The sequence below is a fragment of the Terrapene carolina genome, unplaced genomic scaffold (genome assembly GCF_002925995.2).
Source record: "Terrapene carolina triunguis isolate 2854851 unplaced genomic scaffold, T_m_triunguis-2.0 Scaffold22, whole genome shotgun sequence".
Taxonomy (NCBI): domain Eukaryota; kingdom Metazoa; phylum Chordata; order Testudines; family Emydidae; genus Terrapene; species Terrapene triunguis.
In genome coordinates, this window is record NW_020664373.1 from 10,827,691 (window position 1) to 10,841,185 (window position 13,495).

Consider the following 13,495-nt stretch of genomic DNA (forward strand, 5'->3'; position numbering starts at 1 on the left):
GCAAAACTTAGAATTCATAGCCCATTTCAATTCAGTAACAGCAAGCGTTTATCTTCCTCTGCACAAGTTTGTGGCCTTTTCCAACATAGCCAATACCTTCATCAGAAATTAGACAAGACTGAGTGCGCTGCCTTCAAGGGTGGCTCAGGACTGTTTATTCACCAAACAGACACAGCTTAAATATGCTTCTTTCCATACCCACCTCCATAAAACAATCCCTCAGTAGGTGGAAAGACCATCACAACGTGTGTGCAGGAGTCTCATTTGCACGTCCTTCCCCAACAGTCGTCCTAATGACAGATGCCTCCCTGTTAGGGTGGGCAGCACATCTGGAAGCTCACATGGCCCAGGGCAAGTGGACATTGCAAGAGACCACACTACACATTAACTTGCTGGAACTCAGAGCAGTCAGATACTCATGTCTCCAGTTCTATCATTAATCAGGGGCAAGCATATAAAGGTCATGATGGACAACATATCATGCATGTTTTATATCCACCAGCAAAGAGAAGCAAGATTCCCCCTCACGGTGTGCCGAGGCAGTCAAGCTTTGGAATTGGTGCATACACAATCAGATTGTCATCACAGCAGCCTATCTCCCAGGGGTTCAGAATGTGACGGTGGATACGCTCAGAAGGCACTATTTCAAAGACCACAAGTGGGAAACAGATTCCAGCATATTACATCACATATTCCAGCAGTCAGGCGCCTCCTAGATAGACTTTGTTTGCCACCGTGATAAAAAATGTGCGCCCAGTTTTGGTCCAGAGGTGGACTTGAGTCACTCATCCCTGGGGGATGCCTTTCACCTTCATTGGTTGTTGGATCTACTGGATGCATTCCCACCGACTCCTTGACTAGCCAAAGTTCTGCTCAAAATAAAAAAGAACAAAGCCAGAGTCATTCTAATAGTTCCGACCTGGCTCAGACAGACATGGTTTCCTTACCTAATACACTTGGTCATTTGCTCACCAATCTCGCTCTACATTGCACCTCCTCACTTAGCAAGGCAGGAGGATCCTTCACCCCAATCTCGGAGTGCTTTGTTTCAATGCGTGGTTGGTGGAGGGTTCACAGAACTAGAGACAACCAGTTCAGAGGAGGTAAAAAGCATACTATTATAGAGCAGGAAACAGTCTACTCACTACACATACTCTCAAATGGACAAGATTTGTCTGTTGGTATGACCTCAGACATATTCTACTGATGACCTCATTGCTGCCAGATATACTGGACTATATCCTAACACTAAAATGCAGGGCTATCGCTGAGCTCTATTACAGTCCACCTGGCAGCCATCATGGCTTTCCATTCTCCACTAGAGGATTATTCTGTTTTTGCCCACCTAAAGACAGTGAAGTTTCTCAGGACATTTGAAAATCTCTATCCACCAGTCAAGCGTCGTTCTCCTGTTTAGGACCTCAATCTGGTTCCTAAATGCCTGACAAGACCACCATTGGAACTGGTGGCTACCTGCTCACTGCTCCATTTATCAATGAAAACAAAATTCCTGATAGCTGTCATGTTGGCGAGATGGATTGGGGAAATAGGGGCCCTTATGGCATGCCCCTCTTTCACAGTATTTTTAAAGGACAAGGTCATGTGACTCCACCACAAATTTGTACCTGAAGCTTCTTCCGGGTTCTGTATTAGCCAGCCCATTCACTTGCCAGTCTTCCACACTAACCTTCACTTAGATAATCAAGAGGCACTGTTGCACACTCTTGATGTCAGGAGAGTCCTGGCCTTCTATCTGTATAGGACGAAACCCTTCAGAAAGACCCCCAAAGTGTTTGTCTTGCTCACAGATAGATCAAAAGGATCTGCAATCTCAGATCAAAGACTTCCCAAGTGGATATCTGAGTGCATTAATTCTTGCTACAAATCTTGTAATAGTCAAGCATCTTCAGACATACGAACTCACTCTACAAGGTCTATTTCTCAAAAACATGCCTATTATTGAAATATCTAAGGCTGCTACTTGAGCTTCTTTACATGCATTCGCTGACCACCATGGAATAACTCACGACTGTGCTTCCGATATTGTGTTCCACTTGGCTGTACTTTCTTTCGTACTGGACTCTACTCCAAAGCCCCCTCCACCTTTAGAGGGTACTGCTTGATAGTTGCCTAGAGTGGAGCACGCTACTTAAAGAAGAAATGGTTACTCACCCTGTGCAGTAACTGGTTCTTTGAGATGTATGTCCCTATGGGTGCTCCACTACCCACCTTCCTTCCTCTCTGCTTTGGTGTTCTCTGCTATGGGGCTTCACAATAGACAAGGAACTGAGCATGCTTTGCCCGTGCAGTTCTACATAACAGCATGGGGCACGAGGCTGACTAGCACACATGGGGGGCCGAATGGATGCTGCTATGAGAAATTTCTGATCAAAGACACAGGGTGTTAACACACCTAGAGTTGAGCCCACATAGGGATACATATCTCAAAGAACCACAGTTACTGCACAGGATGAATAACCATTTATTATGTGAACTGGCACATTGCAAACCTTGTGAGTTATACCTTCAGACGTTTTAAGATTTTTTTTTTTTTTTTTTTTTTTTGCTGAATATAAATGTGTGCATCTTGGTTAATATTGCCAAAATCACCTTAAGATTTGGAATGTCTTGACTTCTGAGTTGTTGATCTCTCCTAGCATTCAGGAGATTCTTCAGATACTTTCCTCTTTTGAAAAAGTTAGTAGGAAATTAATAAAGGCTCATGGGATTTTTCAGCAGCTATAAGTTTGTGCTTCTGGAAACCCCTCTTCCTTGTAGGCCTGGAATGTCAAGAAACTGCCCTTTCCACAGCCAGAGCAAGGTGAGAGAGGATTCAAACGTTAGACCTCCACTAGTTGGAGATCTGTATGAAACATGCAGTCCCTGAGTAGGATTCCGGGACAGCAGAGAGGCAGGAAATTCAGCACTGTCCCTTCTTCCCACTGCTGGGGTGGAAAGTTGGCTTCTTATCTGGGCTTTGCCCTTGGACATGCTTTTTCAGTCTTTGGCTAAATAGTCCTCTAGCTTTAGGTATTTCTAAATTCTTATTGTGAGGGACAGATGGTGTAGGCCTGGTTTGACATAAGCAACTTGCCTCACTTCTTAGTGGGTGTGAATGGAAGGTTAGGTTGTAAATAGGGACTTGACAACCAGTATTCTGGAGTCAGGATGTCTGTGCTAGATAAGATAAGCAGCAACACCTTGATGGTAGGGACTATGGACAAGATAAACCTGGAATGTAAAGATCAGGTTCCAATGAACAGCACATAGAGCAGATAGTAGATAATGTTTTCACCCCTCAGCTCACACAGGTATTGATTCCTGCAGAGTAGCCAAGCCAAAAATGTGTGGTGTAATGTATAACAAATGCAATGTAATGTGTAAATGTATATAAAGAAAGAGGTGGTCTGTGTAACTCTGGATGTGTGGTATGCCTTATACCCACCCCCTATGCTTGAGTCTGATCAACAATGTAGCTTTGCTTGTATGCCAAATAAAGGAACCTGAGTGATGAAATCCAGAGTCGAACTGGGTGTTTTGGATCCCAGAGAACTGGAAGAAGTGTTCTCCCAGAACTGGACAGTGTTCTGGATAAGCTGAATGGAAAAGGTCTTGGAGGGAATCCCAACAGCTGGGATACATTAGGAAGGATAGTACTGATAGATTTATTTTTTTGGAGTGGTGGAGAAGAGAAGACTGAGACACAATATAGGGAAAGGAGATAAGGGAGACGACAAAGTGAAGGAAAAGATGCCTAAAGGCAACATATGTTATGATCAACATAGGAAAGAGGAGAATGAAGTCAAGACAGGAAAAGCTATGATAAAATTAACTTGCATCACTAGATTTTCATCAGTTATCAGTGTTTCAACTAAATCCAGTGCGCAACTTCTTATTCCTTTACATTTCAGGGAGCTTGATAGCCTAGATTTTTGGCTAGTGACTTAATCCTTGGGTTTAAGCATCAGGTAAATTTTTAAGCTTTGATCCTAACAATTCACAAAAAGGAGACTAAACTCCCAAGGCAAGGTTGAGACACAAGTGGAGAGGCATGTCCAGTCACTGCCTTCTCTCCTTGTAAATCACTGACCAGTGTTCCTGAAGCATCCAGTTAATATGATTAGGCAGTGTGGCTGGTCTTGACCTGTATACAGTGGTGGTGTAGCCATGTTGATCCCAGGATATTAGAGACACAAGGTGGGGAAGGTAATTCATTAGACCAAATTCTGAGACAAGCTTTTGAGCTTACACAGAGCTCTTTCAATTTTCTTGAAAGGCTGGTCTGCAGGTTTTAAATATAGTTTTCAGATAGCTGCATGGGTTTGTTTGTTTTTTCTTCTTCAATTTTATCCATAATTACCTGCTGGTGTCTCTTTCAGTTTAAAGAAACAATGAAAGTGGTGTTACATTGTCAGTTTATAGGTGTGCATTTCTACAGTGCAGCTCCAGGGATTGTACAGGCTTCCTATAAAACTTCAGCAAACATAATTTAGCCTTTAAGCTAATTATAAATTTGAACATGCAACATTATGTGGTATCAATACAGATGTCAGGCCAATGGGGAAATCACCCCAACTCTGAAATTTGCCCTTTCAAAAGCCTGCTTATTACTAGTATGGTCTTTCCCCAGGGGTGTCCGAGGTTAAAATAAATACATTACCTATCTCATAGAACTAGAAGAGACCTTGAAAGGTCATCAAGTCCAGTCCCCTGCCTTCACTAGCAGGACCAAGTACTGATTTTGCCCCAGATCCCTAAATGGCCCCCTCAAGGATTGAACTCACACCCGAGTTTAGTAGGCTAATGCTCAAACCACTGAGCTATCCCTTCCGCTTTGTCTGGAAATAGTTGAATGTAGCAGAGAGGTAGGTCTAAAAACTCTACACCCAGCTCCCTTGAAAATAAGAGGGAATGAATGGTAGCTGTATCACTTTTTCCCTGTCTTCACCTTTGGTAGCAACCTGCAGGAGTAGCAGAATTGATTTAACTAGGTACACTTACTAACCAATGTGTAAATGCATTTTAAATTATACTGCACTAAAACACTGCTGCAATGCATATACAAACCTCTTAATTTAAATATACCTTGTTGCATGTGGTGTTTTGGACCCAATGCTATTTGTTAGTCATTCAGGATTTAAGACTAATTTTGAATCCATTAATTTTTGACTTTTTTTTTAATAGGGTGGGGGGATTTTTAACGTTAGTGTCTGGAATTCCTATTTAGGAGCCTAAATAATAAGTGGTTGGATCTTTAAAAGTGATGAGCACCAGCAGGTCTAATAGTTTGTATGTTGCCTTCAGTTATAACATCAACTTCATTTAAAACTAAATGCAGTGTACATGCAGTGGGAGTTACTGGGACCTCAGTCCTTTTAAAGATCAAACCACTTAAGCATCTGAATATGGATTTAGACATCAGAAAACCCTGGCCTCTTTTATAGTATTTCACATACAAATTACAATCACACTTTGTAAAAACACAAGGGGCAGCTAAGAGACCAAAGGGGAACACTGTGAACTGATAAGGGTAGCCAGCCACAGTGAATCTTAGAAACTTTCTTAGGCCCTAGTGAACTGCCACATGAAAGTAGGCATCCCTTTAGACGAGAACAGCATACCAGTCCCCCAGCTCCACAGAAGGAATAATGGAAGCTAAAGTGACAATCTGGAATTTTGATTTTCTTAGGAACTTGTTTTACTGCCTTAGATCTAAAATAGGCCTGAGGACCTCCCCCTTCTCTCCCCCCCCCTCCCCTTTTGCCTTCAGTATTGGGGTAAAACCACTTTCCCCTGAACAAAGGAGGAACCTCCTCCACAGCTCCTACAAGACATTGACCACCGTTACCAGAGCCCGTACACCAAACCTGGTGCCAGACCCTACACAAACAAACCTCCCCCCTTTTTTTTCAAACGGACTGATTACACTAACTATATATGGGTACTGTATAGTGATGAGAGACTTGCAGACACAAGGACAGGGACCTCCACCAACTATCACGGGCAGTAGGAAGGAACTTGAGGGGGGATCTGCGGTGGCTCAGCCCTTTATGTCTGCATGATGTGTGAGACAGCAGAGGGCACTCAAGCTGCTCTGCTTACACCTGTTATACAAGTACTTTGTTATGAGAGGGGTTCCTGAAGAGGGATGGAGAATGGGAAGGTGTGGCATAAACAAAATAGAGCGAATATCCTACTTCCACTGTGTTTAGAACCCACTAATCTGTTGTGATAGGGGCCCAAGCACGACGGAAGTGGGACAGGTGGTTTGCAAAAATTGGAACAAAAGGGAATGGCAATCTCTGAATTGATAGATTGCTCTCATCTTGCCCATCAAAATGAACTTGTGGAGGATGCTGCCCATCTCAATGAACCAGCAGCTGTAGATACAGAAAGAGGCAGTGGCAAAGGTCTCTGTTTGTAACGTCTGGTCCTTCTCACTGGCAGGTCTTGGGCATGAGGAATAAATCCATGAAAATGCTGAAACTGATGAGGGCAGAACACCTTCTGCTTCACTGCTGGGGTGTAAATGCCCAGGGATTTCAGGGTCACTCTAAAATCTTTGAGATTCTATGCAGCGTCTCGTCCACTTTTGCTGAAAAGAGTGACAACTGCTCAAAGGGTAAGTCCTGAACTGTCTGTTGCACCTCTGGAAGTAGGCCACGTGAGTGTAACCAGGATGAGCACCTCATTATGATGGCTGAGGCTATGCTGCACGCTGCAAAATCTGCTTCATCGAGACCTGCATATAGAGCTGCTCTGGCAACCAATTTGCCCTCTATCAAAGTGAGGACCTAGTCTCGCCTCCTCTGCGAGTTTGTCTTTAAATTTTGAAACTGTATTTCAAAGAGTGAAATTGTAACATCCCAGCTAAGTTTGCTGGTTTGCAATGCAAAGCTATAATCCACCTGTAGAACTTCCTCCCAACCAGTTCCACTTTCCAGTCCTCTTTATTCTTGAGGTTGAGGCCTGGTGCCCCTGTTGTTCCTTTTCACTAGCTGCTACAACTACAAGGGAGCTTGGAGAAGGATGGTTACCCAGATGTTCAAACCACCAGGATGGGACACAGTAACTTCTCTCCACTCTCTTAGTTGTTGGTGGAAGGGAAGCTGGGGTCTGCCAGAGGTTCTAAAATAGCCTCATTTACTGGCAGTGTTATTCTAGCTGGGGCCGCAGATGTTAGAATGTTCACCAGCTTGTGGGATTTCTCCTAGACCACCTCCAGGAAGATATCAAAAGTCATAGGCATCCTCCTCAGCAGCTCCTGATGGGTCTTAAAAGAGAAGCTCCCCCATAATTGCCTCATCAGGAGCTGAGGAAGAAAATGCTAGCAGTACCAAGGGCTGATGCAACTTCTGGCCCTCCTGCAGTTGCTCATGAGAGAGACCCTGACTCTGCTTGGTACAATGCCTGTGGCGGCAATGCTCCTGATGCCTGGCAGGTGGAGCCCAGTGAGATGGCTGCAGGGACAGGAAAGCCAAGGGTTCCAAAAGGGCCATTGGTGTGGCTCTGGAGCCTAGCTAGGCATAGCCCAAGGGTCCCTCCTGGTATTTGGGTGGGCAGGTGGCATAATCCTCCTGATGGGACTGGCTATGCTGGGATATGTAGGAAAGTCTGATGAGGATGTTGCTGCTCCTTAAGACCAAGGTGGCGCCGTACCTGTTGGTACCAGAGAAGGCTCATACTCTGAAGAAAGGGGAGCTGGGGATATAATCTAGGGCTTTCCCCTAGATGGTACTGGCCTCACTGATACCCTGATGCACACCTCTGGAGATGCATGCTTGGTGCAGAGGTGAAGGTGCCAGAGGTAGTACCCTAGATACTGGTGGTAGATGAGACTCTTGAACCAAGAGGTTCAACAACTCTCTTGCACACACAAACAACTCGGGAGTGTAAGGTACCAGGAAGATACTCTCTGTTACTGTGGTGCGAGGAGATGTCGAGGCACATGCTTCGGGAGCTGGTCTCGACAGGCCAACACTGGCCTCCAGAGTCACCGAACTCCCATTTAGACGTGTGCCCTGGGGAGTGCTTCCTCTTAGAATACTCTCCTGTGTCCTTAGCAGAGCTCATCCTCTTTGAATTCCTCAACAGCACCGGTACTGGATCCACTTTCCGATGCCTCTTCTTCGGGATTGGGGCCCGCTGGAGGTGTGCTACTGACCAATGCTGAGGGGCTCAGATGGAGAATGCAGGACAGATTCCAAGACCAGATATTTTAATCTGTCCGCCCTGCCTTTTTTTGAACGAGTCTTAAAGCCCTTACAAATGCCTCACTTCTCACTCTCAAGCTTTCCCCAAACACATAAGGCAGGTGAGGTGAGAGTTGCTATTTGGCATCGCCTTGCCATGAGAGCAACAGGGCTTGAAACCTGGATGGTGTGGCATACCTCCATTACCAGAGCCAGTACCCCAAACTGGGTGGCAGAACCTATACAAACAAACAAACAACCCTTTTTTTTTTTAAACTGTACATGGATACTGTATACTGATATTGAGAGACTTGCAGAAGCAAGGACAGGGAGCTCCACTAATTGTCACAAGCAGTAGGAAAAAACTGAGGGGAGGGGATCTGAGGTGGCTCGGCCCTTTATGCCTTCATGACGTGTGAGAAAGCAAAGGGCATTCAAGCCACCTCGACAGGTACTGGAAAGGGTAAAAAGTCTCAGACAACTGTGCACTGAAGTGCACAAATACCTGCCATGGAATGGACATGTGGAATCACTCAAAGAAGTAAGATGTTCCTGTTGTCCTGCAATAGTAAGTCCAGTAAAGGAGGTAATGGTTTTGGTAGATGTCCTGTTAGAAGCATCACCTTTCAGTACTAAAACGTCCTCAGCCAAACAGGACCTTGCAGCATCTTCTCTGATCTTCCTGAGCACCCTGGGAATCAGAGGGTAAGCACAGGTCACTTGTGGGGATCACTGCATAAGGAATGTGTATGCTGGGGTTCTGACTTTAGAGCAGAAACTGAGACATTTTTTGTTCTTGTGTATTGCAAACAGGTCTATTGATGGATGACCCCACTCCTGGAAAATGAAATGGATGACAGAATCCTTGATGACCTAAACATGGGCTGATTAAAATTATCTGCTCAGATGTATTCTGTAGACATGCGTGATGTATTGCCCTGAGAGGTACTTAGTGCTGAATGTACCAGTTCCATAGTCAAACTGCTTCCTTACATAATAGAGACGATCATCCCCCATTGGCTGTTTATATATAAAATGGCCATTGTGTTGTCAGTCAGAACTTAATTGTCAGACCGCAGCTCTGTGAACAGCTCTGAGCTCTAAAATCTGTGTGTAACCATCTTTCACAGGGATGCATCCATCATTAAAGTCTTGATTGGGCAGACTGGAATAGCTGGGTTCTTTCCATCCATTTAATGATATACAAATGTCATAAAAGATTATTAAAATGTCTTCAAATGGAAAAAATAGTTTTTATATCACATGGTTTTAGATTTTTACTTGATGAATGTAAGACTTGCAGCTTTCCACCATTAGTGGGGAAAAAAATCTTTAATGTAAGAAAACATTATGGTGCATGAACACTAAGCTCACGTACTATAACTTCTCAGAGGGTCAATTCCACAGCTACTGCTGCCTCTCCTTACCCCCAAGAGGCAATGTGTAACAACTGTTTATTAATAAACAGTAAAGAAGAATATTTCATAGTATTTAGGATTAGCATTGGGCTACAAGAGGAAGATGTGAGAGTTATGGTGCATCAACTGGGTTTAACATTTGTGAGATGTTAAATACTTGGTGATTAGAGAGGCTATAAAAACAGAAAACTCATAGTAGGAGATTTCAACTATCCCCATAGTGACTGAGTACATGTCACCTCAGGACATGATGAAGAGATAAAATTTCTAGACACCATTAATGACTGCTTCTTGGAGCAGTTAGATCTAGAACCCACAAGAGGTAATTCTTGATTTAGTCTTAAGTTGCACACAAGCTCTAGTCCAAGAAGTGAATGGGGCTGAACCACTTGTTAACAGTGACCATGATGTAGTTAATAGTAAAGAAGCCCACTACAGGAGCATTTAACTTCAAACAGGGGAACTACACAAAAAAATGAGGAAATTAGTTAAATAGAAATTAAAAGGAACAGTTAAGAGTGAAATGCCTGCAAGGTAACTTTTTAAAAACACCAGAATAGAGGTTCAAATAAAATGTATACCCCATCTTAAAAAAAAAAAAAACAGTAAAGGGATCAAAAAATGCCACCCTGGGTGACGGGACAAGAAAATGGCAGATGAAATTCAATATTGATAAATGCAAAGTAATGCACACTGGAAAACAATCTGAAATATATATACACAAAATGACAGGGTCTAAATTAGCTGTTACCACTGAAGAAAGATCTTGGAGCCATGGACAGTTCTCTGAAACTATCCACTCAGTGTACAGCAGCAGTCAAAAAAGCTAGTAATAGTAGCTAATACTAAGTATTAAAATGCCACTATATAAATCCACAGCACATCCACATCTTGAATACTGCATGTGGTTCTGATCGCCCTCTCTCAGAAAATACTTAGAATTGGAAAAGGTACAGAGAAGGGCAACAAAAATGATTAGGGGAATTGAGTAAGTTCCACAGGAGGAGAGATTAAAAAGAATGGGATTGTTCAGCTTGGAAAAGAGATGACTGACAGGCTATATGATAGAGATCTATAAAATCATGAATAGTGTGGAGGAAGTGTTATTTACCCCTTCACAAACACAAAAAGCAGCAGGTTACCTAATGAAATTAACAGGCAGCAGGTTTAAAACAAACAAAAGGAAGTACTTCTTCACATAGTGCAGTCAACCTATGGAATTCATTGCCCAGGGATGTTGTGAAGGCCAAAAGCATAACTGGGTTAAAAAAATAATTAGGTAAGTTCATGGAAGATAGAGCCACCAAGGCTATTGGCCAAGGTGGTCAGGGACGCAACTGACTGCCAGATATTGGGACTGGATGACAGGGGATGAATCACTCAATTGCCCTATTCTGTTCATTCCCTCTGAAGCATCTGGTATCGGCCACTATCAGAAGACAGGACGCTGGTCTAGATGGACCATTAGTCTGACCCAGTATGGTCATTCTTGTGTGTGATATGGGCCCACCCCAAAGCAGAGATCCTTTCTCTTCACAGGGACTCATACATGTATTGAGGATAGGCATATTTTTCCTATTAAAAAGAGTGAAATTAAAGAGCTTGCAGATAACTTTAATTTAAGAGACAGGACTAGAATATGTAACTCCTCTACAGCTACGGAGACACTTGCCTCAAAGGCTGATGCATCCAAATTCAATAGAAATGTTGTCTAGATGTATCCAATTTATTTAGCTAAAATACATTCTTTACTCCAACAGTTAGATGCCATTTCAGATACATACTGAGTGAAACATCCGCTCTCCTTTCCTAGGTCTATTTTTGTATTTCACTCCACACAGTGAGGATGCTACAAAAATATATTTGACTAGCCAGATAATATAGCATGCACTATGGCCACAAGTATATGAATATTATTATAATAATGAGGTCTTCCTACACAGCAGTTTATAATATTTGTATGGGGCCTCTCCCATGATACCTAAACACCAATTGATTTTAATATGAAGATTTTGGGTTTAAAGTAACCTCATGGACAGCATTGCTGAAGACTTACACAAGGATTTGAAAGTTGACCATCTAGCCACAGAGCAAGATGTCCTTTATAAAGTTCAAGTACAAGAAAAGTGTCTTTTTCCAAGAAGATATCTACAGGTAACTTGTTTTGACTTTCATTAAAGTGCCTCTGAGGTCATAATCTGTCTCTCCATCCAGACCTCATTTATACTTTAGCCCTACAGCTAAATATCATTAGAAATACTAAGAGAGGGAACAATGGGGACAGCTGTTTAAGTATTAAGCTTTAGCATCAGGCAGCAGGTAACTCACATGCCCCTCCACACAACTTTCTACATCTATGCAGACAAACATGGAAAGGTACCCACCCTATTCTTTGGAGAGCACTGCCACTAGGCAGTAGTTAGATTTTCTTCTTCAATTAATAAACTAAACATTTTCTTCAAAAAAGTTTATTTATGCAAAGCCAAACAGGAAGTGTTCTGTAAAAGTGAAAAGCTCATTTTACATATGATAAAAACATTTATGCATTTAGTCTAGGAAAAAAGTGAGGATTTTGAGTTGTCTAATCATTTACAGGAATCTGCAAGCTTGTTTTAAAAATAGACATTGGTATTCAGTCACTTATTTTCCCCAATACCTAAATGCTGTACAGTTTGCTATAGCTCACTTCAAGGTGCCAACAAAAAAAAAAAAAAAAAAATCAGGGATATCCCATTAAATTCAACTATACAAGCTTTGTGCTCGATAAAAATCAAGCATTGGTATAAGCATTACATTCAACTGAGAATATTTTGAATGTATATAGTAGTCAAAAAAACAAACAATAACATAATTTATATGAATGTCAGCCACTTCACAAACACCCAACATTCTTGTCTTCCTTTTCCTAAGGAGAAAGTTATGTTCCTTGACCCTCCAGTTCTGATGCTGCTATATCTGGTTCTTCATCATTGTAAATGTTTTCAGCCTAGAGACACAAGTTATTGCATTACAAGTATCAAAAAGTGATAGGCACATTTGATTAACAGTATTTTTTCTAATCTTAGAAGTCATATGATTGCAGAAGTGAGGAGTAGGTACTTTGAGAACAGGACTGTTTTCTCAGAAGTATCCCTTTCCCTGACTTTAAAGAGGGAAGTCAGTTTTAAGATTATGTAAAATGGCTAGACTCATCAACACTAATATTAAGAGTATGTATACGATATTTTAAATTGATGCACTTTAGGCTAATCTTAATCCATTTAGCTCTTTACCCAAAAGATTTTGTCCCGGTCTCATATCCAGTTTCAGTCTTAGGGCTTGTCTACACTACCGCGGTAGTTCGACGGCTGGCAATCGAACTTCCGGGTTCGATTTATCGCGTCTGGTGTGGACGCGATAATTCGAACCAGGAAGTGCTCGCCGTCGACTGCGGTACTCCACGTCAGCGAGAGGAGTACCGCGGAGTCGACGGGGGAGCCTGCCTGCCGTGTGTGGACCGCGTCTGAACCGCGGTAAATTCGAACTAAGGTATGTCGACTTCAGCTACGTTATTCACGTAGCTGAAGTTGCGTACCTTAGATCGAATTGGGGTGTTAGTGTAGACCAGGCCTTACTTTAAAACTACTATCCCAGTAGTAATTGCTTCCAAAAACACACATCCTTCAACTTACAAGGAAAAAAAACTCAAGTGGATAGAAGGGGAGGTAAATCTGTATATACATTTATGACAGGTTTCAGAGTAGCAGCCGTGTTAGTCTGTATCCGCAAAAAGAACAGGAGTACTTGTGGCACCTTAGAGACTAACAAATTTATTAGAGCATAAGCTTTCGTGGGCTACAACCCACTTCTTCGGATGCATATGCATATGCATCCGAAGAAGTGGGT

General features: G+C 42.5%; 1 protein-coding gene across 1 annotated transcript in view; it reads right to left on the reverse strand.

Annotated features, from left to right (window-relative positions):
* Positions 1 to 12,062: 12,062 nt before the first annotated feature.
* Positions 12,063 to 13,495, reverse strand: part of LOC112103838 (histone-binding protein RBBP7) — a 14,424-nt gene continuing 12,991 nt past the window's right edge. The window contains exon 12 of the mRNA XM_026648685.2: positions 12,063 to 12,596. Within this exon, the coding sequence (XP_026504470.1) occupies positions 12,528 to 12,596 (69 nt within the window). The 3' untranslated portion in view covers positions 12,063 to 12,527. The remainder of the gene's footprint in view (positions 12,597 to 13,495) is intronic.